The sequence below is a fragment of the Boleophthalmus pectinirostris genome, unplaced genomic scaffold, assembly GCF_026225935.1.
Source record: "Boleophthalmus pectinirostris isolate CB_2022bp ecotype Guang Dong unplaced genomic scaffold, ASM2622593v1 HiC_scaffold_6, whole genome shotgun sequence".
Classification (NCBI taxonomy): domain Eukaryota; kingdom Metazoa; phylum Chordata; class Actinopteri; order Gobiiformes; family Gobiidae; genus Boleophthalmus; species Boleophthalmus pectinirostris.
In genome coordinates this window covers 2,743,438-2,769,094 of record NW_026571447.1, presented here as the reverse complement: position 1 = coordinate 2,769,094, position 25,657 = coordinate 2,743,438, and the positions used below count along the sequence as shown (strand labels likewise).

At 39.9% G+C, this 25,657-nt stretch overlaps 1 protein-coding gene across 4 annotated transcripts in view; it reads right to left on the bottom strand.

The window, feature by feature from the left end:
- The window catches only part of fli1rs (Fli-1 proto-oncogene, ETS transcription factor-related sequence), a 61,574-nt gene that overhangs the window by 8,629 nt on the left and 27,288 nt on the right, over window positions 1-25,657 (bottom strand). For all 4 annotated transcript variants that reach the window (XM_055163296.1, XM_055163294.1, XM_055163293.1 and 1 more), the window contains exons 2-7: window positions 21,702-21,877; window positions 17,069-17,592; window positions 6,629-6,832; window positions 2,281-2,352; window positions 250-315; window positions 126-167 (exon numbers count right to left, since the gene is read on the bottom strand). In XM_055163296.1, coding sequence (XP_055019271.1) covers window positions 126-167; window positions 250-315; window positions 2,281-2,352; window positions 6,629-6,832; window positions 17,069-17,592; window positions 21,702-21,877 — 1,084 coding nt within the window. The remainder of the gene's footprint in view (window positions 1-125; window positions 168-249; window positions 316-2,280; window positions 2,353-6,628; window positions 6,833-17,068; window positions 17,593-21,701; window positions 21,878-25,657) is intronic.

The following is a 25,657-nucleotide window of genomic DNA, read 5'->3' as shown; positions in this document are numbered from 1 at the left end:
GACTTGACTAAATCAGGACTAGACAGGGCTAAACTAGGACTAAACCAGGACACCACCAGGGCTAAACTAGGACCATACCAGGACTAATCCCACTAAACCAGGGCTGAATAACATGTATGGATTACCTTGGATGATTCTGGGAGCTGGTTCTGTCACTCGGCTGTGTTCTGTGGAGAGACACATTTATAGTACAATGAAATATGAGTTCAGTGTGTGTTTTTAGAACATGTAGCCAGAGGAGACGTGTACCTTTGGGCACTGGGGCCATGGTGCTGGACCAGCTGTTTCTGCGACTGACCTCATCAAATCCACTTTCTGTCAAAACATGAGAGAGATCAGGAGTCTAACCCACAACCTCCAACTGGGAAGCGACAGGATAACCACTCTGCCACAGTAACACAGGGAGAACACGGCCCTCAGAGAGCTCAGGAGTCTAACCCGCGACCTTCTCACTGAGAGGAGGAGACAGGATAACCCCTCTGCCACAGGCTTTGATGCTTGTGTGTTTTGACCCTGTCTTTTCACTCTTTTGTCCCTGGTTTCCTCCTTCTCCTCTGCATCTGTTTCCTCTGGATTTAACTGTTCACGGCTCCAGCCCTCCGCCTCAAACACTTCACATCAACAGATTTTAAAGACAGAAAGACAATTCAGTGTGGCTGCGATAAAACAGACGTTTAAGTGAGCGCTCATTTAGTTTCATCTGAGACCAGGCTCATATTCTGTGGCGCTTCAGTCCTGCTCCTGCTATAGTCTGGTTTAGTCCTGATTTAGTCCTGGTTTAGTCCTGGTTTAGTCCTGGTTTAGTCTTGGTCTGGTCCTGGTTTAGTCCTGGTTTAGACTTTCTTTAGTTCTTGTTTAGTTCTCGTTCAGTTCAGGATTAATCCTGGTTTAGTCCTGGTTTAGTCCTACTCTTGGTTTGCTCCTGTGTTAGTCCTAACTTAGTCATGGTTTAGTCTTGATTACGTCCTGGTTTTGCCCTTGCTACCTCCTGGTTTAGTCCTGGTTTAGTCCTGGTTCAGTCCTGGTTTAGTCCTGGCTTAGTCCTGGCTTACTTCTGGTTTAGATCTGTTTCAGTCCGGGTTTAGTCCTGGTTCAGTCCTGGTTTAGTCCTAGTTTAGTCCCAGTTTAGTCCTGGTTCAGTCCTGGTTTCGTCCTGGTTTACTCCTAGTTTAATCCCAGTTTAGTCCTGGTTTAGTTCTGATTCAGTCCTGGTTTAGTCCTGGTTTAGTCCCGGTTTAGTCCCGGTTTAGTCCCGGTTTAGTCCTGGTTCAGTCCTGGTTTTGTCCTGGTTTAGTCCTGGTTTACTCCTAGTTTAATCCCAGTTTAGTCCTGGTTTAGTTCTGATTCAGTCCTGATTTATTCCTGGTTTAGTCCTGGCTCAGTCCTGGTTTAGTCCTGGTTTAGTCCTTGTTTAGTCCTGGTTCAGTCCTAGTTTAGTCCTGGTTTAGTCCTGGTTTAGTCCTAGTTTAGTCCCGGTTTAGTCCTGGTTTAGTCCTAGTTTAGTCCCGGTTTAGTCCTGGTTTAGTCCCGGTTTAGTCCTGGTTTAGTCCCGGTTTAGTCCTGGTTTAGTCCTGGTTTAGTCCCGGTTTAGTCCTGGTTTAGTCCTGGTTTTTAGTCCTGGTTTATCCTGGTTTAAGTCCTGGTTTTAGTCCTAGTTTAGTCCCGGTTTAGTCCTGGTTTAGTCCTGGTTTAGTCCCGTTTTAGTCCTGGTTTAGTCCTGGTTTAGTCCCGGTTTAGTCCTGGTTTAGTCCCGGTTTTAGTCCTGTTTAGTCCTGGTCCTTTAGTCCTGGTTTAGTCTAGTTTAGTCCCGGTTAAGTCCTGGTTTAGTCCTGGTTTAGTCCCGGTTTAGTCCTGGTTTAGTCCTGGTTTAGTCCCGGTTTAGTCCTGGTTTAGTCCTGGTTTAGTCCTGGTTTAGTCCTGGTTCAGTCCTGGTTTTGTCCTGGTTTAGTCCTGGTTTACTCCTAGTTTAATCCCAGTTTAGTCCTGGTTTAGTTCTGATTCAGTCCTGATTTATTCCTGGTTTAGTCCTGGCTCAGTCCTGGTTTAGTCCTTGTTTAGTCCTAGTTTAGTCCTGGTTTAGTCCTGGTTTAGTCCTAGTTTAGTCCCGGTTTAGTCCTGGTTTAGTCCTAGTTTAGTCCCGGTTTAGTCCTGGTTTAGTCCTGGTTTAGTCCTGGTTTAGTCCCGGTTTAGTCCTGGTTTAGTCCTGGTTTAGTCCTTTTTTAGTCCTGGTTTAGTCCTGTTTGTGTAGTTTGTATAGTGAAATGGTAGAGTGGTTCAGACCTGCTTTGACCTGCAGTCGTGGCTGGGGCGTGGTACTCGCTGGAGTCGAGGGGTACGAGAACGTGGGACTGCCTGAAAAACAAAGATCACTCTATTAAGAACACTGAGAAGAGTCCAAATATTCTCTTCCACTTTGTGATGTCATGTCGTGTCATGCAGTAGTTCTTGTAGTTTTCAAGTTTTACCTTTTGTTCAGTGAAAGGTGTATGGAGTTTAAAAACATAGTGGAGCATTTCCTGTTTTACCACATGACATCACAAGTTGGAACACAGTATTTTCCTTTTGAGAGTCAAACATGTGTGAATGAAACAGAACACAACTCCAGGTCTGTTTGTCATGAGGAAACGTTATAAAATATGGGTCATTTAAGCAGCAGCACCTATGGTACTGTTGTGTTCTTGGGCAATACACTTAATCGCCTTTAGTATAAATGTGGAAATAAAAATAAATAAACTATATTAAATTCCCTGCATTACATTTTTCTACATGTATCTGAGTATAATATGTCTTGCCCCAGTACAGATATATTGTTTAAGCAGCTCTTGAGGTTAAAATAAGTTTTCTTTTTACTGACTGTGTCTATTTATAAGTGTTTTATTGACTCATTCATCATTTTTTTCTTAAAACATTTCCGTAACTGAAACTTTAAGAAGAGGCTGAGAGAACTTTGCCCCAGATTCACAAAACGTTCTTAAGCAGACAAACTTATTCTTAAGAGACAGTGGTGCCAAATTCACCAACACTGAGCTACAAACACCTCCACACTCATTTACATAGAAAATTAACATGTATTTATTTAAAAAACCCTCTGAACTTCTAAATATGGCCAGTATGGGTTTGTTATTATGAAAGATCGAGGGAGAGAGTGATGAGGAGGTGAGCGTCTACAGACTACGACTGTTTTACACCTTCAGCGCAAACTCACATGAACACACTCAGGGAGGAAGTTTGAAGTCATACACTTATTGAAATAAGCAGCAATGGGACTTTCATCATATTTATCGCGCTGTGACAGAGGCCGTATGGAGGCACTGTGGCTGGGACAGACTGAGGCTCACTGCAGCCTGGAGAATGTCCAGTTAGACCAATAGACACAGACTCCAGAAAACTCCTCAGAAATGTTACTGGATCACACAGTCATATGTTTATAGGAAATAATTTAAGAAAATACATAACTTACAATCATGGAGGAATTAGAATTTTTTTGCATTATTAGAGTAATAATATTCTAAAACAGTAGAATTTTTGTTCTTATGAGTGCTCCTGACTGTTTGTAGGATTTGTTCTCCCAGAAGAACATTTTCGCATGAGAAAAAGTTTTGTGAATGCCACAAATGTTCGTAAGAAGGTACCGTGAATGAGGCCCAAAGTTATTAAGAACCCCATATAAATAATTACTGAAAACTCCACTCTGGTCTCTTTCTTTAGACAATAGAAAGTGATTTTCCACATTAAATCATAGTATTTTCTTGGTCTTATATGTGTGTAATGGTCAGTGGTGCAGTAGATTCATAGTGTCCATGTGTGTGTACTAGTCTATGTGTCTTCTACTTGTTCTGATACAGCTCAACATCATTCTAAAGACATTGAGGAAAAGCAAATTTTTGCCCTCAGAATGTGACTTTTTTTTTTGTAGTAATACCTGCTCAAACGAGTATCCAGTTTTAATATTAGTTTTAATATAGATTAGTATCCAATATTTGATACTTTTGACAACCACATTATATAATCTCTGTGTGTGTGTGTGTATATGTGTATGTATATATGTATATATTATATATATATATATATATATATATATATATATATATATATATATATATATATATATATATATATATATATATGATGAAGATATACAAAGTCTATGGTTATGTAAAAGGTCTAAACAGGAGCGTGCGGTGAACACAGGAAGTGTGCAGTAAAGAACAGGAAGTGGTCAGCGCTGACACAGTTTTGCCCCGCCCACTTCCTTCTCCACACGAAAAACACAAATCTGAAAGGGCAACCCCGACGTAAACAAAGACACTGAATCAAAGTGAGCTCCTGCTTTTGCTGCTTTAGATTTGCTGCAGAGTGATTTAATTCATTTTTTACCATTTTAAGTTCATTGAATATAGGCAAAATAAATTAAAACATGTAAGTCAAATGGTAAAAATGGTTTCAAATGCCAAATTTTATTTGGTTGCCATCATAAGTTATCTCAAAATATCTCAAAGTATCTCAAAGTACTGGTCTGAGGAAGTGGAGTTTATACTGTGCTGGGAGCAAAATACTAAAAACTACTATTATAGGGTGAGCAGACGTCCCTGTTTACCCAAGACAGTCCCAGTTTTGAGCCCTGTGTCCCCTGTCCCAGCAGATTTCTACAAAACCACAAATTTGTCCCATTTGTCCCTATTTTTGACCAATTTGTTACCCACCAACAGTAAAGACAGGACAGATTGTCATTTGTTAAGATAAAACACAGAAAACTGTAACTGAAAATGGTAGAGACAGACGTCCCTCGGATTGTGACCGACCCACAAATGAGACGAGAATGGACAATGTTACGCACTCTTTTCAGTTTTATTTACATCAGCCATCCCAACTCGAGTGTGTCCCAGTTTTGAATTTTGAAAATCTGCTCACCCTACACTATCAACCACATTCATATATAAAAGAAAGTACTGTTATTTAATGTTGAAAGCCACATTCTAATGTCCAAAGAAGTACTGAGTCTGTTCCTTAGTATCAAAATTGAGTTTATGTTGTATGTTGTATGTTGTGGTGTTGTTGTTGTATGTTGGGGTGTTTGTTGTATGTTAGGGTGTTGTTGTATGTTGGGGTGTTTGTTGTATGTTGGGGTGTTGTTGTTGTATGTTTGTTGTTGTATGTTGTTGGGTGTTGTTGTATGTTTGGGTGTTTGTTTTGTATGTGTTGGGGTGTTGTTGTATGTTGTTGTTAGAGTGTTGTTGTTGTACACTGGGGTGTTGTTGTATGTTAAAGTGTTTGTTGTACGTTGGGGTGTTTGTTGTACGTTGGTTTATTGTTGTATGTTGGGGTGTTGTTGTATGTTGAGGTGTTTGTTGTGTGTTAGGGTGTTGTTGTACACTGGGGTGTTGTTGTTGTTTTGTGTTTGTTGTGTTGGGGTGTTTGTGTATGTTGGGTGTTTGTTGTTGTTGTGTGTTTGTTGTATGTTGTTGTGTTTGTTGTTGTTGTATGTTGTTGTTGTGTTGTTGTATGTTAGAGTGTTGTTGTACACTGGGGTGTTGTTGTATGTTTAGGGTGGTTGTTGTAGTTGTTTAGGGGTGTTGTTGTTGTTGTATGTTAGGTGTTGTTGTTGGTGTTGTGTTGTTGTTGTATTGTTGTATGTTGGTGTTGTTGTATGTGTTGTATGTTGTTTGTTGTAGGGTGTTGTTGTATGTTTGTTGTATGTTGGGGTGTTGTTGTATGTTGGGGTGTTGTTGTATTGTTGTATGTTGGGGTGTTGTTGTATGTTGGGGTGTTGTTGTATGTTAGGGTGCTGTTGGATGTTAGAGTGTTTGTTGTATGTTGGGGTGTTGTTGTACGTTGGTTTATTGTTGTATATTGGGGTGTTTGTTGTTGTTGTGTTGTTGTATGTTGTTGTTGTTGTTGTTGGGTGTTTGTTGTTATGTTTATGTTGTGTTTGTTGTTGTATGTTAGGGGTGTTGTTGTATGTTGTTGTATGTTGTGTGTTGTTGTATGTTAGGGTGTTGTTGTATGTTAGTGTTGGTGTTGTTTGTATATTGGTGTTGTTGTTGTTGTGTTGTTGTATGTTGTTGTTATGTTGGTGTGTTGTTGTATGTTGGGGTGTTGTTGTATGTTGGTGTTGTGTTTTGTTGTATGTTGGGTGTTTGTTGTTGTATGTTTAGGTTGTGTTGTTGTATGTTGGGGTGTTGTTGTATGTTAGGGGTGTTTTGTTTGTTGTATGTTAGGGTGTTGTTGTATGTATGTATGTTGGGGTGTTTGTTGTATGTTGGGGTGTTTGTTGTATGTTAAGGTGTTTGTTGTATATTGGGGTGTTTTGTTGTTGTGTTGTTGGTTGTGTGTTGTTGTATGTTGTATGTTGTTGTGTTGTTGTTGTATATTGGGGTGTTTGTTGTATGTTGAGGTGTTTGTTGTGTGTTAGGGTGTTGTTGTACACTGGGGTGTTGTTGTATGTTATCATGTTGTTGTATGTTAGAGTGTTGCAGGTGTTTCATCTTCTGTTGGAGGTAGTTGAAGTGAGACAGTAAGATATCAGGTTCATGATGTCGTCTTTGTGTGTCGTTATGTTGTATGTTAGCATGTATGTATGTTAACGTGCTGCGTATTTGTGTATTCGCGTGTAGTGTGTGTTTCGTACTCTGTTGGAGGTAGCTGAGGTGTGACAGCAGGATATCAGCGTTGTAAGGCGAGGTCAGGTTCATCATGTCTTCTTTGCTCATTTTACACAGAGACTTTCCGTCCAAACCCTGGAACAGAACCACGTCCACCTCCTCCAGGACGTACTCCTTTATGGCCCAGTCCAGCCACTGCCGCACGTGCTCCTGACTCCACACCTCCGGGTCTGAGAGGGCGACGAGAGAGAGAGGAGGGAGACGGGTGGTAAGATAAAGGAGGGGGGTAGATGGGGAGAGAGGGAGAAACATCTGTCAGTCACTTCTTCAACTGTCATAACTAAGGGTGTGGAAAAATATAAAAATATCGATATAATGTATTTTTTTTATGGCTGGATAAGGTTCTTTCATTTAAAACACACATTGACTCTGTTATCAAAAAAGTGAATTGTAATTTAAGTCAGTTATACCATTCAGCTAAGTGTTTCACCCCACCGGTAAGGAAAAGAATAATTATGCAACTAGTATTACCCAGAATCGATTATGCTGATATTATCTATCAAAATACAACTAACTCTCACCTATGTCCTCTGCATGTCACCTTCAATAGTTTGTGTAGATTCATTTTGCAATGTCCATATCTCACTCATCATTGTATTCTGTATGAAACTCTGGATTGGTTACTTCCTGATGCAAGAATGCACTTTCACTGGTTTCAGTTCATCTTTAAATGCATTTTTCTTTTCTGTCCATCTTACCTCCAACAATACTTTGTTCCATTTTCATCACAATACTCCCTCAGACAATTAGACCATCCTTCCTTTGTAATACCCAAAGACGAAGAGCGTTCAGATTCAAAGCACCATCAGACTGGAACAACTTACCAAACTCTCTGTGCTCCACATCATCATTCCATATCTTTAAGAAAGACTTATTCATTCATCTTAAAACACAATGTGATGCTTTTAGTGAGGGATCTGTTTGCTTGTTATATTAACGTTTCTCTATGTTTATGTTTAATGTCTGTTTGTGTCTTTGTATTCTGTCTTATTGTTCTGTGTTTCTGTTTATTAGATATGTTGTTTTGTTTTTGTTTGTATTTTTACGACTTGTTGTTGTATTCTTTGGATGCTAAGGAAAATGAGGTGACTCACCTCAAGGGGCTTTTCCTTAATAAAATAAACGTATATGATACAGTATTGATATTGTGGGCTGCTGTATCAATATACCGCCAAGAGTACTTTTTGATATATTTTACTCAATTATTTTGTTATAGCACTACATTTTATTTTATTATTATTATTTTATTATTTTTTTTGTTTGTTTGAGCAAAGTACAATAAAACAAGGATATTAGGTACATGTGCATATTTGGGACTTGGTGCTCAAAAGTAGTAATAAGTTTAATAAACTCATAGTGTCCTACCCTGACTGTTTTACATAATCACATGGTTTATACTTTTTTTTAACAGCTTTGGAATGTTTACCTGTCGTATGCAGTACATAAATATACACATGTAAATATACATATATACACACACACATATACACATACGCATCTAAAATATCCAGTACATATATCCAGTATATCAGGGGTCTCCAACCTGTAGCTCGGGAACTTCCAGTAGCTCTCCACCCCCTTCCAAGTAACTCACCAAAGGATTTCTGAATTACACATACTGCGGTGAATGACTCAAATTTGATGAAATATATGATTCTGATGTCTAACTGTGTGTACTATTAAATGCATAAAGGTTTATGTTTTATAGGTAAGTAAGTCTTTATTTAAATAGCGCTTTTCAGATTCATTATTATTATTTTTCTCCACACCTGGTGATGGTAAGCTACTATTGTAACAAATTTTTACAACTAGCGCCCAGTGGTCTCCCATCCAAGTACTAAACAGGCCCAGCCTTGCTTAGCTTCTGAGATCTGACGGGATCAGGCTTTGGCGAGCCAGTATGGCTACGACTGGTATTGAACTGTTCCCCATCTGAACAGTAGACACAAACAGAAGACACAAAAGTCTGAACAGAAGACACAAAAGTGGCATCGCGACTTCACTTTTTACTCCACGTTCAGACAAGCATTTTCGAGAGGAAATCTGCGTGCATACGGTGATGCAAAAGTGAGTGGAATTTGACTGGGTATGCATGCCAAGCGTCTCAGTGGTGACGCTAGGTGGTGATATATATGTATATGACGTAAACGTGTACGAGTAGTGAGCAGATTTGACCAGAGTTTTGAGTCTTGGGCAGTATAGCGTATTCAACTTTTCCACTCTAGAGGGTGCTTTTTACAGTTTTTTGCATTTTTAAGCCCCTAAAATGGCATCACCGTCTAAACGAAAGACACTTCCCATAAAATATTTAGTTGTTTTTACCTGCAAGCGTTCTCGTGTAAACAGACCCTCAGGCTTTTCTATACTAAGCTTTTTGTGACTGCTAAAATGAGTAGCTCTTTGGCAATTTCTTTTTGTGAAGGCATCTCACTGGAAGAAAAAGGTTGGAGACCCGTGCAGTATATATATACATACATACACATACATACATACACATAACACATATATACATACATGCACAAATATATTTTCATTCATGGTTGTACGAACTAATAATAATAATAATAATAATGAAGTCACAAAGTTTATCGTTTATGATCGTACAAAATAAACAGTAATGAGAATGAAAAATGTAAGGATTTTTTGTTTCTGTTTACGATCGTACAAACTAATAATAGTGATGAAGAAGGCACTAAAGTTCACCGTTTATGATCACACAAAGTAAACAGTGATAATGAAAAAAGTCATGATTTTGGGTTTAATTTATGGTCGTATAAACTAATAGCGATGATAAAGAAGGCACAGAAGTTTATGATCATACAGAATAAACAACACTGAGAAAAAATAAATAAAAAATCAGTGTTGCTTGTTTTGGGGAAGAAAATTCATTTATGCGACACATTTGACATTTTTACAGTTTTGATGATTAAAATTTGTGTTTTTTTTATATTCACTTTGCACAAGAAGTGGTTTAAACAAAGACTTTTAGTATCACAGCCATGATTTAGCTTTTATTTTGTATTGAACCGTGTCGAATTGATCTGAAATATATCGTATCAAATTGAAAGCTCACTGTGTTGAAATGTATCGTATCGTGGCCTGTTTATCGAGGTCTGTATCATAACTTCTAAATGATACCCGGCCCTAGTCATAAGTACTGTTCTGAACTTAACTACACTGCCACAGCCGCCCTGGGGCACACTGACGGACACGATGCTGCCATTCTGCCCCATCCTACCAACAATACGCACCACATTCATACTAGGCAATGTGCTATTTGGACACAGATAACAACACTGCAAAAAAGCTTGGCCAAAATGTAAGATATAAACATTTAAATGTATCAGAGAAAGACTTAAAAGTAGTGAAATGATCTGTCCATGCAGCAAGATCATTTGACTTGACAAGTGCTCTATCAAGTTATGCAAATTTCTCTGATCTGACCAAGATTTTAAAACTTATATCAGGTTATTCATCTTGTTTTCAGATTTATTATCTACTTACTAAACCAGAGACAGCTTCATTCTAGTCTAGAGGTCATTTATTTTAAGAGAACTTGTCAAGTAAAATGATCTGTCCGTGCAGCAAGATCATTTATTGTATGAAAGATGTTAAATTGTGATGTGTGAGCTAATGTGTCCAAATCATTTTCCTTGTGGATCAGTAAAGTTTGTCTAAGTCTGTTACACAATTTTTAAAGTAATTTTCTGATCAATTTAAGTGTTTATAAATGTTTTTGCAGGGTCAATAAGTAGCAGAAATGGCACGAGACTGATGTCAAATAAGGCTTAATTCTATAAATGTACAAGTAAAATATAGTAATAAAATAGATCTCAGCTATATGTAACAGGGTGGACTGATATTCTCAGTGGTCTCCCATCCAAGTCCTAACCAGCCCTGAAACCACCCTGACATCACTGATCTTTGAAATGCAATAAGACAAGATTACTCCAAAAAACAATATAAAAATCAAATCTTACAGAAATACCAAGAGGACTAGATCTATTGTCCACAACGATTACTGTAATTTTCTCAAAAATTGACATTTGTATTAATTCTGGTTGTGCTTACTGACCTCGAACCAATTTTATGTGATACACGGTCTAAACCAGGACCAAACCAGGACTAATCTTGCACTAGAACTTGGAAGCGCCTTGCAGACAGGGTGTCTGTAAAGCGCGATCGGGCGTCAGCTGCAGTTAGCCCCGTGGTGCGTGGAGTTCTGCACTGGTCCTTTCGCCCACAGTTACCTCACAATCCAGCGTTTCACCACTGCTGATATTATTTGATTTTAGCAAATTTGCATGAAGAAAAATGAAAAACCCACCACTTCAATCCAGGTTAAAAATCATAGTAACACGCATGACTCACATTTGTACTGAGTAAAATATTACAATTTTTTTCCCTGTAATGCCACATTACTGCGTTACAGCAAAAAGCAACACATTACAGTAACTCGTTACTTTCATAACACGTTACTCCCAACACCGATTATTAGTTTGTATGACCATAATACAGTGCAATACAAAAATAAGAAAAAAATAAAGAAATTGGGTTCAAATGATATTTAGTATGCATAGTATGTAACTTCTTTTGCTATATTTAGATATTTGTAAAGTTCTGTCATCAATGTACAGAAGCAACTACATCATTTTTTAATTTTTGAAACTGTCATGAACAGAGGTGGGTTAATCTAAGTATTTTTCTTCTTCCCTCTCCTTTTCCAGAAATGTGCTTTTCTCTTGTTTACAGTGTGTATGTAGTATGTCTATGATTATTGTTGGTCTCTTGGCACAAACTCAAAATAAAAACAGATCAAATCAAATAAGTTGCTTGCTCAAGGAAACAACAACAATATGGAGTGAGTCAGAGCAGGAATTAAACCCCAAACCCAGTGCCACCCAGCGTCCAGAGCTGTGTGAACCACCTTCATGACGTCACGGTTTACATTTCTGAGAAAAGCGACGGACACGTCTCCTGCTGAGTATAGGCTGAGAGAATTACTCCAAATAAAGTCTTCTCTCCGAGTCCCACTTTTCCAAACTTTACTGTTAGTTCAGTGTCACCGTCAGCTGCGGGAAACTCCACCTGACTCACAGCTGACGGTGTCACTGAACTAACCGTAAAGTTTGGAGTTGTCCCTGAATGCCTCACGTCTCAGTCCTTCACTTCCAGGTATTATCCCAGACCAGACCAGTACTGACTCACTCACTGCGGGCTTCACAGTACATGCAGTATCAGGGAAGTGACAGTAATACCCAGTGTAGTAATAGTAGTACTCAAGGTAGTAGTATGTTAGAAGTGTACGTGACAGGTTAGCCTCGCCATTTAGATCATAAACACTTTTAAAAGAGCTGTAAGATTATTATTATTATTATTTTTATTTTTTTCCTTTTGAAATGTATAATTTTCCTTCTTGGTTGGACACATGCAGCAGATGTAACATTATGTAAAGGTAACTCCATAACTGTTACCTAGCAACCATAATGCAAACATGGGCCAAAACACCTTTATTTTGGCAGAAAGATTCTGTTTTAGAACTCAGCTAGAACTCTTCTTTTTAACTTTTTTTTTTCCACAAACTGTTGTCAAACTGTAATATATTAACCACAATCCATGTATCATTCGTTCATTCGTTTTTCAAAATAAAACCAAAAATAAGAAAACGAAAAAACAATTATTTTCTTCATTATTTGTCTCCAAAACCAAAATGAAAAACGGATAATGATTAATTTTTTCAGTTTTCTATTTTGTGTTTAAATGAATAATGGAAAAAACGGATAATGACAGTTTCCCGTTTCCGTGACCCGGAAGTGACACATTTACCTAAGTTAAGCAGAACGTGCCCTGGACATACATCAGGGGTGTCCATACTTCGTCAGCATGCGAGCTACTTCTAAAATAACCAAGTCAAAATGATCTACCAACCCCAAAGCCAAGCAAACTGTCCTGCACTGAAACACTCTGCGACTCTTTTTTGGACCCTCACCCACAGTTTGAGAACCTGTACTTTAAGAGAACTTCCACTGGCACTTTACACAAAACTGTGAACAAAGTGAAGAAAGTGGGTAGGAGTTTGAAACCTTTCATTCTCTTACTGGTTTCACGGTGCTATTTAAAAGCCTCTGCACATTTACCAAACCAAACGGACATTTTGAGAAATACAGATGCATTTGTCCACTTTTATAAAGCAAACTTCAGTCACATGTTGCAGTAGGTCTGTTCTGTGTTGTAGGCTCCTCTATGCCAACATTGTAACATAAATTTCGATTTGTTTTTGCTTCATGTTTAGTCTTGCTCTTCTAATCAGCGCATTGAGGAGTGAGCCTTATGTGAGCTTTACACGGGGAGGAGCGAGAGCGTGAAAAGGTGAGGAGTGAGGTGCTGATGTGAGACAGTTTAACAGGTAGGATGTTTTAAAAAGTTGAACCTGCCCTGTGATACACGCTGGTACACGAGGACTCACGCTGTTGCGGACAAGCCGTGCGGAGGGAGCGTGCGTGTTTGTGATGTGTCGCACAGTATCCGCGGGTTCCAAATGAGCGCACAGGCTGCAGTGAGACGCCCCGTGCACTCCCACACACTTCCACACCTTCCCACCTGCCCCTGTACACTCCCACTCGCTGGTACAAGTTTATTGCCGACAGCAGCGCAAACTAATAATAGTGATGAAGAAGGCACTAAAGTTCACCGTTTATGATCATACAAAGTAAACAGTAATAATGAAAAAAGTCAGGATTTTGGTTTTAATTTATGGTCGTACAAACAAATAGTGATGATAAAGAAGGTTTTTAGGTAGGTTATGATCATACAAAATAAACAACATTGAGAAAAAAAACAAAAAAAATCAGTGTTGCTTGTTTAGAGGAAGATTCATTTACACGACACATTTGACATTTTCACAATTTTGATGATTAAAATGGGTGTTTTTTTTATATTCACTTTGCACAAGAAGTGGTTTAAACAAAGACTTTAAGTATCACAACCATGATTTAGACTTTATTTTGTATTGAACTGTGTAGAATTGATTTGAAATATATCATATCAAATTGAAAGCTCACTGTATCGAGATGTATCGTATCGTGGCATGTTTATCGAGGTCTGTATCATAACTTCTAAATGATACCCGGCCCTAGTCATAAGTATTGTTCTGAACTTTACCGATAATAATAATAATAATCAATAATAATGTACTGAATTTATACCGTCACCATCACCAACAACAACCTGCCCTGTGATACACGCTGGTACACGAGGACTCACGCTGTTGCGGACAAGCCGTGCGGAGGGAGCGTGTGTGTTTGTGATGTGTCGCACAGTATCCGCGGGTTCCAAATGAGCGCATAGGCTGCAATGAGACGCCCCGTATACTCCCACACACTCCCACGCCTTCCCGCCTGCTCCCGCACGCTGGTACAAGTTTGTTGCCGACAGCAGCGGCCGCATTGAAATATGATCGCACTTGTCGAGTGTCAGACCTCGAGTGAGAGACAAGACTGAGTCCAAACGCAATCAAGTCCGAGACAAGTACTACGACACCGCGATCTACCTACACTTCCTTGGAGATTGAAGGCTGTATCAATTGGTGGAGTTTCTTGAGCGCACCACATGTGCATATTAACCATTGAATTTATAATATTTGTTTGAATATTGTTTAATGAAGTTACAATGAAGTTAATGCTTAAACACTGAAAGGTACCACTGTGTGAAACATATATGCTTTTAAGGAATTTCTTTGCAGAGGCTAGGTTGTAGAGACATCCCAGACTGGCATTATCTAAACAAGACTTTCACTAGCTAGGACCACACCAACAACGACATAGTGCGAAGAAGTTTATTGATAATGTACGAAGCGGGGCAGAGATGGCTATGGGGTGAGACTCTGGGTGGGGGCTCCGTCTCAATCTTCAATAGGCCAGTTTCATTGTTAACAAAAGCGCGCGTTGCATGCTGGGAATTATTTTGGTCGGCGGCAAGAAACATTAATTCAACATGACGGACGGAGCGAGAAAGCACGTAAAGAGTATTGATGCTGGTTATTTATCCACTCTAACAGCAGAGGACCCAAGACCATTTGACCAGAAATTGGTCATAAGCATCGACGGACGACAAATCACCCTTTTCAACCCCGACAAAAGGTGGACTAAACCAAATTTCTGGTCGGAATCGCTTTCACATTCACTTCGGCGACATCCACAATGACTTGGTGGAAACTCCTGGGCCATTCACAGCAGAAAAGATGAAAACCTCCAAGAGTCTCGATGTGTTGTTGAACTTGTTGGAGTCCACAGTTTGCTAGGATCTTCTACGTTTGCTCTGCGGATGTTTGAAAGCCGTTTAATTCTCCGAAAAAGACATTTTCCTTCTTCCGTGCTTCTATTTGTGCATCCGATAATGCAGCAGGAATTTACCATTATCGGGGATAAATACGCGAGGTTACGCACTGTGTTTGACGCTACCGTGTTTCTTGCCTCTGACCAAAATATTTCCCAGCATGCAACGCGGGCTTTTAATAACAATGACGTCAGCTGAAACTCACCTATTGGCCCCCTCCCTTGTAGGGAAAGACAAAATAGGGGATGGGAGGGTGGGGTTGACAAACTGGGATGATGGGAAAGGCTGCTACAAATAGACTTCTGGGAAATTCGAGGCGTGGTCGAGGTGAGTTGTGGTTCGCTGGTGAGAGGAGAGAGCGGCTGAGGCGTGGTCCTGCTCCTGAATCTCACTTAATCATCTTAACTACATTTGTGGTGATTTACAAAGTGGGTTTGTCATCTGCTCACAGAGAAGAAATGCAGAGACGCTTGAAGAAGGATCCAAGGCACGAACCTGCTAAACATATTATTTGCATATTCATACTGTTGTTTTATATCTCTGGGTTGAGGGAATCCCGTGTAGATGTCGGCCATCAGGGGCAGCGATTTGACCCAGAGCTCTGTATTAGAATTGTATTGGAAAGGGAATACATTTTTTGTGATTTAAATTGATAGATTCTAGTCATTTTTGGTAGAACAGTGAGTGTGAGTTTATTGCCTGTATTTTTAATGTTTCATTCATGTTAATTCACCATGTAATATAGAAGTCACTGTGTTCCTTGACGTGTTGTGTATGTCTCTGGACTTTGGAGTGTCAATGGGGTTGGGAAATAATGTCATATGGACTATGAATGTATACGGGACAGAGAAGGGGTGTGTCTAAACCTTTAGCGTATGCCAATTTATGATAAACAAAATTGCTGTGTATGTTTCTGCTGAAAATGCTAACTCAACAAGTTATGCCAGTATGAAGGCACCTGGTTTTTCTGTGTATGGTCAGAACGGGGGACGTCGTCTAAGGGGCGTTATCGAGGGACGACGACGCAAAGAGACGGCGTGTGAATGAATCACGTAAAATCAACTTGAATCGGAAACCAATAAAGAGACATGTTTGGGAAGTGTTTTAACTCTCCAAGACTCTTTTTTTAAGATTCTCTGTTCAGGTTGCCTCCAGGAGAAGCTGACAACGCCTAACAAGATCAACTGGTGGATCAGGAATCAACGTATTGGGCATCGCTGACAGACACGTATATGCCTGTGGAAAGTGCAAGATGGAAACTCATGTGGAAATCTACCTCCTTTTTTGCAGAAATAAAAGAGAAACCCTAAAACCAAAAGACACGACAACAGAAACTATTGGTGTCGTATTTCAGGTATGTTCTTTTTATTTAAAACAAAGTGATAATAGACTGAACGTAAGTATTATTTTTGGCCTTCTGCCCAATCTGCGGTCGTGCATCTCTAGTTTAAATGGAGGTAGTGTTAGTGCGCGCAGCCAAAACAGAAACTATTGCTCACATTATTCTTATGAATGGATGAATGAATAAATGAAGTGCTCTGCTTGTTCTTTTGCTTGAGCATGTTACAAAAATCATGGAGGTTTTTATACAGAATTGTAATAAACGCAAAATGGCTGTTATCGTTTTTTTTTTTTTTTTTTTTTTTTTCTTCCATTATCCATTTAAACACAAAATTGAAAACTGAAAAAAAAAAAGTTATTATTATTATTATTATTAGTATTTTATTTTTTTTTAGATTTTGGAGACAAATAGATAAGAAAATAGTTGTTTTTTTATTTTTTTTAAATTTATTTTTGGTTTTATTTTGAAAAACGAATGAACGAAAAACATGAAAAAAATACTTATGCAGTTTAAATAAAGCTTCATGCAAATATGCTTTATGTAGATTTAAGGCAAATAAAATATCGCCCACTGCTGGAGGTTTAAAACTACTGCACATCGCATCAGATTTGTGAAGTTGTAGTATATTGTAATGTATCACGCTTTTGAATATTTGTGAGGAAAAAAAAACAAAAAGAGAAAAAAAAAACAGCCCAGTAATTATTTTAGTATCTGATAAAGTTACTGATACCTGCAGGTACGATGACCCTCTTCTCCTCAGTGCTGCCCCCTGGAGGAGAACTTGTGTTGGGGGTTGGAGTCGCTGTGCTCTGTGTGTTCTGGGGGCTGTAGGGCTGGTACTGCATGGCTCTACCCCCAGAAGGAGAACCGGAGCCGGGGTACGCCATCGTGGATCTGCCCCCGGGAGGAGAGCCAGAGGTGGGGTAAGATATTGTGGATCTACCCCCAGGAGGAGAACCAGAGCTGGGGTAATTTATCGTAGATCTACCCCCGGGAGGAGAGCCCGAGGTGGGGTACGACATCGTGGATCTACCCCCGGGAGGAGAGCCCGAGGTGGGGTACGACATCGTGGATCTACCCCCAAGAGGAGAACCAGAGCTGGGGTACGTTATCGTAGATCTACCCCCAGGAGGAGACCTGCTGGTGGGTGTGGCGTTGGAGCTCTGGGGGCTGTAGGGCTGGTAGGACATGGAGCCATCGCTGCTGATGTGTCTGGAACGTTTGGTGACGCTGCAGTCCACCGGAGACTCACGGCTGCAAACAACAACATCTGTTAAGTCTAAGGTGACCAGATGTCCTTTTTTTACCCAGGACAGTCCCAGTATTGAGTCCTGTGTCCCCTGTCCCTGCAGAGTTACACAAAACCACTGATTTGTCCCAGTTTTATACACGAAATGTCCCAGGTGTCCCTATTTTTGACCAGTCTGATCCCTGCCAACAGTAAAGAGAGACATACACTGTCATTTGTTTAGGTGAAATACAGAAAAGCTGCTTAAAAATGACCAAAACACAAAGAAAATGTGACTATATTGACACATGTTCGTCATGAATGGACTGAGTGCAGAACAGTTTTCCTTAATTACGCACTCGTTTCACAGTTTTATTACTGCCAAACATCTCAAACCGGGGGTGTCCCAGTTTTTTATTTTGAAAATCTGGTCACCCTAATAAAGTCTGAACTATGAACTGTTTGGGAAAATGATCAAATAGCTAATTTTCTAACAAGCGATTTGCGATTTAAATTAAAAAAAATGAACACTCCTGCTCGCAAAAACTCACCCACTGCACCAAACTATAGAGGGACAGATAATACTCCCTACAACTGTACAACAACTCATCCTTATGGAACAGATAATACTCCCTACAACTGCACAACTCACCCTTATGGAACAGATAATACTCCCTACAACTGTACAACAACTCATCCTTATGGAACAGATAATACTCCCTACAACTGTACAACAACTCATCCTTATGGAACAGATAATACTCCCTACAACTGTACAACTCATCCTTATGGAACAGATAATACTCCCTACAACTGTACAACAACTCACCCTTATGGAAGAGATAATACTCCCTACAAGTGTACAACAACTCAACTTCAGATAGCAGATAATACTCCTTACAACTGTACAACTCACCCTTATGGAACAGATAATACTCCCTACAACTGTACAACAACTCACCCTTATGGAACACATAACCCTGTGTCCTGTCAATCATCATATCATTGCACTGTTTTCCTCTTGACCTCTTGTATAAAACTGTAATTTTATATTTTATTACTTATTTTCTATTTTATTTTGACATTTACATTTGTATAATTATGTTTTATCTGACACGTGTCTCTTGCTCCTTTTTTCTACTTATTTAGAATTGATTATTACCATTTCTATTTTTCTCTTTGTTATTATATTATATTGTGATGTGTGAACTACTGTGTCCAAATCATTTCCCTTGTGGATCAATACAGTTTGTCTAAGTCTAAATCTATATCCCAGTGTTCACAGACAATGCAGCATTCATCTGTGGAGGGCTGAAATTGCGCTGCCAACCTGTCCCCTTTACCAGTGACGTTTCTATAATAATATCTATCCACTGGGTTCTTCCACCTCCTCTAAAACAGCACTGAAATTCCAAGATCCCAATGAATTCCCAAATCTGTAAAACCGTGAGTCACCAGGAGGGGGAGGAGTTTGTCCCAGAACAATGCTCTCACGCCTCAACGCGCTTCCTCCACTTTGATGTAAAAATAGAAGGTGTTCTCCTCGCAAATACCTTTACCTTTACTGGAGCACTGTTGGGCAAGTGACTTTAAAACTGTAATGTGTTATTTATGACTTGTTTCTGTCATTTCAAAGTCATTCGTTACATTATAATATTACTGCATTTAAAGTGTAAGATGTTACATTACTATTATATTACTTTTAAATTAATGGACTGAACCAGGACTAAACCAGCACTAATCCAGAACTGAACCAGAAATGAACCAGGACTAAACCGGGACTAGTCCTGTACTGAGGACTAAACCAGGACTAATCTAGGTCTAAACCACGTCTAAATCAGGACTAAATTAGGACTAAACCAGGACTGAACCGGGACTAAACCAGGACTAAACCGGGACTAAACCAGAACTGAACCAGGACAAAACTCGGTCTAAACTAGGACTAAACCAGAGCTGAACCAGGACTAAATCAGGTCTAAACCAGGTCTAAACAAGGACTAAACCAGGACCAAATCTGGACTAATCTTGGACTAGATCTTGGAATGTAGGACCGCCCCTGAGAGAACTGTACAGGAGTGGCATTAACAGCCTGGAATTTTGGAAGAAATAACTCAGATATTACATATATATATATATATATATATATATATATATATATATATATATATATATATATAATGTTTTTCAATCTAACTGACTGTCCTGATGTTTAGTTATTTTAGATTGGTTTTCTGGAAGGAGAGTCCCTGTGGTTTGATTGGTGTTGTAATACATTTATTTGGCACCTATTTGAAGTAACAGGTGGCTTTAACCACTTAGAAAGAAGTGTGAATTCTCATTTCTAAACAGCGAACCTAAACACTACATCCTTTTACACCTTTTTGCTACTACAGTGTGTATGCAGTATTTTAATTGCACTATCTAGGGATGTCAAAATATTTAAATCTCACTTTACGATATTATCACGATATGCATCTCACGGTACGATATTTTGAAGAGGCTGATATAATTGTAGATTCTTCTTGAATTAAGAAAAAACAGAAAAAAAAGGTTTCTCTTTGTTTTTCAGTGTGTACACAAACAAAAAACTGTGACTTTGAAGTGACTATGTACAATGAGAAAATTCAAGCAGTCAGTGAAGTTCAATACCTTGGCCTCATTCTAGATGAAAATTTAAAATTTATCGGTCACACAAAATACTTGGCGAAGAAGATTAAGACTAGTCTCAGTTGCTTTCGTTTCATACATAAAGATCTATCGCTCCACACCTCCCACACAATGATCTTCACTCTTCTATCTTATTGTATCACCTCATGGTCCCAGGCTCCTCAACTACACTGAAACCACTTTGTTCATTTTACAAACTGACCCTTAAGATCCTTGACAAAAAGCCCAAACACTGGCACCACTGTGAAATTACAAAGAAACATCAACTTTTTAACTTTGAAAATTTTATCAATTTTAATAATCTTAAATTATTTAAGATAAGTTAAGTGTCTTAACTGCGATACACCACTGCACTCAGAATTTGCCAGGACCATAAAATGTTCACACAGAGCGAACACAAGAGGAGCTACTCGTGGTGATTGTGTTGTTCCTCTGTACAGGACGACTCTGGGTCAGTCTCTTTCTCTTCTAAAGGGACCAGACTGTGGAACGGTTCACCAGCTCATTTAAAACTGGAAACCAACAACAACAAATTTAAAAGGAAATTTAAATTATTGTATGTTTTCAATCAAAACTGCATCCACTGAAAATGTTCTGTATATATTTTATCTGTATGTAATTTATGTGTCTTGTATTCTCTGTTTTTATGTGTGTAGTTTATATTTTTATATGGACAGGTGTTAAAAACTAACACTTGTGCTAAAACACTCAAAGCAACGCATCTGGCTTGTCTAATGCAATTGTGATGTCCTTAATAAACATAAATAAATAAATCTTAACGTGGCTAGATTTAATTTTTTGCAGTGCATGCAATACATTTGACATTTTCACAGTTTTGAGGATTAAAATGTTTTTGTTTCATATTCACTTTGCACAAGAAGAAGTGGTTTAACAAAGACTTTTAGTGTCACAGACATTATTGAACCACATCGAATCGGTTTGAAATATATCGTATCGAATTGAAAGTGCACTGTATCGAGATATGTATCGTATCGTGGCCTAGGTATCGAGGTATGTATCGTATCGGTAACTTCTTAATGATACCCAGCCCTAATCGTGAGACTTGGATATCGTTACACCCCTAGTAGTTTCTGATGTTCATAAGCTGTTACTACTACAAAACTTGCATTTAAGCAAAGGAAATTTTCATTCGATATATTGTGACAGTCCCTCGATATTATTGTGAGACTTTTGACGATACGATATCACGATATTTCGGTTATTGTTACATCCCTACTATCTACTTTCCCATGTCCTTTTTTCTGCAATTCCGGTACAAGTTAGGAACATTTGCAGATTTGTGGTCAAAATGTATAAGCACTGATATGCCCACTGCAATCCCCAGTACTATGTGACATCACACAGAGCTGCCCTGATTACAGACAGGTGTTTCTGACGTAGTTTGAAGTGCGTACACCTGTTAGACCAATCACACGGTTCCTTATACCTGCCCCCGTGTCTGTCTGACCTGGTGCCGTTGACGTGTTCGTTCCTTTTGGTGGAGCTGGCGGCGCCCCCTGTGGTCCACTCGGGCTCTGCAGGCGGCGGGCTCTGGGTCAGCTCGGCCTTCATCTGCAGCAGCGACGACGCTCCGAACGCCGGGTCAAATAAGGCCTGGTCCTGGCTCACCACGGACAGGGCTTCCTACGACACGACACGACAGGTCAGACAGGAGCAGACAGGAGCAGAGACAGAGGAGCAGACAGGAGCAGAGACAGAGGAGCAGACAGGAGCAGACAGGTGCAGACAGGAGCAGACAGGGGCAGAGCCAAAGAAGCAGACAGGAGCAGACAGGTGCAGAGCCAGAGGAGCAGACAGGGGCAGAGCCAGAGGAGCAGACAGGTGCAGACAGGAGCAGACAGGAGCAGACAGGTGCAGAGCCAGAGGAGCAGACAGGTGCAGACAGGAGCAGACAGGAGCAGACAGGTGCAGAGATCTCCTTTTTAAATGCATCAGATTCTTGTTAGTTCATATAATATTATTAGAAGTTCATATTTCCATCATCTTTCAAATCCTCATGCTCCTTTCAATGCAAAATCACGATTTATACAGCAGGTTTCAAACCCAAAGCTCTTTACAGTAAGAGTGAGACGAGACAAGACTGGGTCCACAAGAACGAGACGAGGTGAGATTTTGTCATTATTTGTACAATACAATAAATACAGTTCTGTTCAAAAATGTGCCTTGAAATTTACCTCATTTACTGACACTGTGTCACTGCTTTTTGGACTTAAGTCTTCTCAGGAAATGGAACGCACCAGGACTTTAACAATTTTGGTCCAGTCCAAATGGAACACACAATCATTTTTCTCATATGTTCAATCTTGAGGCAGTTTTGTCTTGCAAGATCTTGTCCCACCTCCACTTTACACGGCATTATTCACTCCAAAACCAGTGCTGATAAGATACAACTGATTTATATTCATACTGGACACTGCGAGTGTCACTGGTAAAATCACTACAGGGACTAAAGGACAAACATCCTCCTGCTGGACGTCCCCAGAGTCAGACTCACACACCGGAGTGATGAGGGCCCCAGAGTCAGACTCACACACACCAGAGAGCGGATGATGAGGGCCCCAGAGTCAGACTCACACAGCGGAGTGATGAGGGCCCCAGAGTCAGACTCACACAGCGGAGTGATGAGGGCCCCAGAGTCAGACTCACACAGCGGAGTGATGAGGGCCCCAGAGTCAGACTCACACAGCGGAGTGATGAGGGCCCAGAGTCAGACTCACACAGCGGGTGATGAGGGCCCCAGAGTCAGACTCACACACGGAGTGATGAGGCCCCAGAGTCAGACTCACACAGCGGAGTGATGAGGGCCCCAGAGTCAGACTCACACAGCGGAGTGATGAGGGCCCCAGAGTCAGACTCACACCGGGTGATGAGAGTCAGACTCACACAGCGGAGTGATGAGGGCCCCAGAGTCAGACTCACACAGTGGGGTGATGAGGGCCCCAGAGTCAGACTCACACAGCGGGGTGATGAGGGCCCCAGAGTCAGACTCACACAGCGGAGTGATGAGGGCCCCAGAGTCAGACTCACACAGCGGGGTGATGAGGGCCCCAGAGTCAGACTCACACACCGGGGTGATGGGGTTTTCTGTGTCTCCGGCCCCAGACTCTGGGACAAACTGCCTCTGACATGTGACCATCCCAGACTTCAGCTTGTTTCAGACATGTTTTGCTTGTTTCTGTACTGTTGATTTTATTGGAAACACTTTGGGCACCTGGAGTGTTGTGAAGGGTTTTATAAATAAAGACCCACTGCCTCACTGTGGTACAGGGGAAATATTTCAGAGTTGTTTTTAACACAAAAAGTGTTATTTTAATAATTTGAAAGTTAAATGGGGGTTCATGTTGGGGTTATTTGTCAGAGTTGATATGGTTGAAGTGAATTCAACTTCTCTTCGTGTTATTTTGGCTCCTCCCACCCACCACTTCAAACTCGTGTGAGAGAAGACCAGTTTGAACCAGTTTTGTTCATAATTTCATCTTTTAAATGTTTGAAAGAAAATAAAGGATTTGAATGTTTTTTTACAGTGTACCTTAATTTACACTTTACAGTGTTTAGTTTCTACTCCCCAAAATGTTAAACTAACTAAAATAAAGTGTCAAAATAAAACACCTCTATGAGTTGTTAAATCAGGATAACTCTACAAATGTTACCGTTTACTCCCAAAACTCTTGATTTCAGGTGAAACAGGAACTTTGTCCAGTGTTACTTAATGAACATTTCCAAAAATGTTAAATTAACTCTAGAACAGATTGGAATCATATAAACCCTGAGAAAATGTTCAAATTGATTCTGTGAGAGTCAGTTTAACTCTGCACTTTTTGCTGTGGAGTGTTCAACTGTTCTCCTAAAGAGCTCTGACACAGCAGATACAGTCACATACTGTAGAGCACACGGGGCGAGCTGACTCAATCATACTTTAAACACTATCAAATATATCTGTTTAGAAGCACATCATTTGGTATTGATCATTCTCTGGTCTGCTGCGCACAGACGAGCCCGTGAGCGTGCACTGATGCAGCGTGTTTCCGTTGTTTAGCGTTGCTCTAAATCTGTGGTTTGTTTAGACTTGGGCCCATTGTCCGAGCGGTTCCTACGTCAGCACAGCGCCTCCGCAGATCTGCTCCGGAAAACACCCAACCTGCAACGGAACCCTCGGTCCAAAAGGAAGCTGGGAGAGGGGGGTCTGCGTATGTGTGTGGGATAGAGGGCATTGTTTCAGCAGAGGGAGGGGGGGTCAGGCATTTCCTCCAGGCTCCGTGTGCACTTCAGAGTCATACACAAGTCTGAGCTGTTTAAGGGCCCAGATGACACGATTTTCATGTTCTAATGGAGTTTCCTCGTCACAAACAGACTGGAGTTGTGTTTTGTTTCATTCACACGTTTAACCCTTACACACTGTTCATTTCTTTAGCTTTCACAGTATGGTCCAGGTCAAATTTGACCCGGACCAAGAATTCCCTTACACTAAGTGTCTCTACCAAATAAATAGACTGTCCCAAGTGAATAAATATATGTAATATATAAATATAATGTTTGAGAGAGCAGGAAGAGCATATTTTTGTAAGTTTTACAACACTCATTTTTGGAGAAAAACATCTGCTCAGTATCACATCACACAGTATCATGTCCTGTTTTACAAAACAAATAAAAACATAAAAGCCAATAAGATGATGATATTTATTGCATTTGAAAATGACATGAATATTCTGGAACTGTTGGAATTTATAATATAACCATTTTTATCCACTGCAGCCATTATGCTTAGTCAGTGCATTCAAAGCAGTGGTATATAAAATATAACATTTTAAAATGTTTTCATTTTTGTGTATTTTGGCAAAATTTAGGAAAAGTCATCAAATTTCAGGATCAAAAAATGATTCTTATTGTATTTTTACTACTGTTGAATGTCAAAACGGGTCAAAATGAACCTGAATTGTATGTAAGAGTTAACACACAAACCCTGCACTTTTACACTGAGTTCTTCTCAAACTGGAAAACACTCATTCAGGAAGTGCTCCACTGTGTTTTTAAACTCCACACACTTTCATCATTTGGATCATTTCAGCCCTGGAATTGCCGATCTCTGCTGAAGTTTAAAAGTATTTGTTAACTTGAAAAGTAGCACTACATGACATCACAAGGTGGAAGAGAGCATTTGGAGCTTTGGAGATGTAGAGAGACTAATAATAAAACTAGGGATGGGCATGATTAATCGATTAATCAATAATTGATCATTAAGAATTTCATCAATTTCGTTCATTTTAATTGACAAACCGAATGCAGGTTGCTGTGTGTAGTGTGACCAAACAGGTGTGTACATGTGTCTCTGCATCAGAAGGAGCGAGACACAAACAGTGGGTCAGTCTGCAACGTGCTGAAGCACAAATGTGTATTTAAAAATGA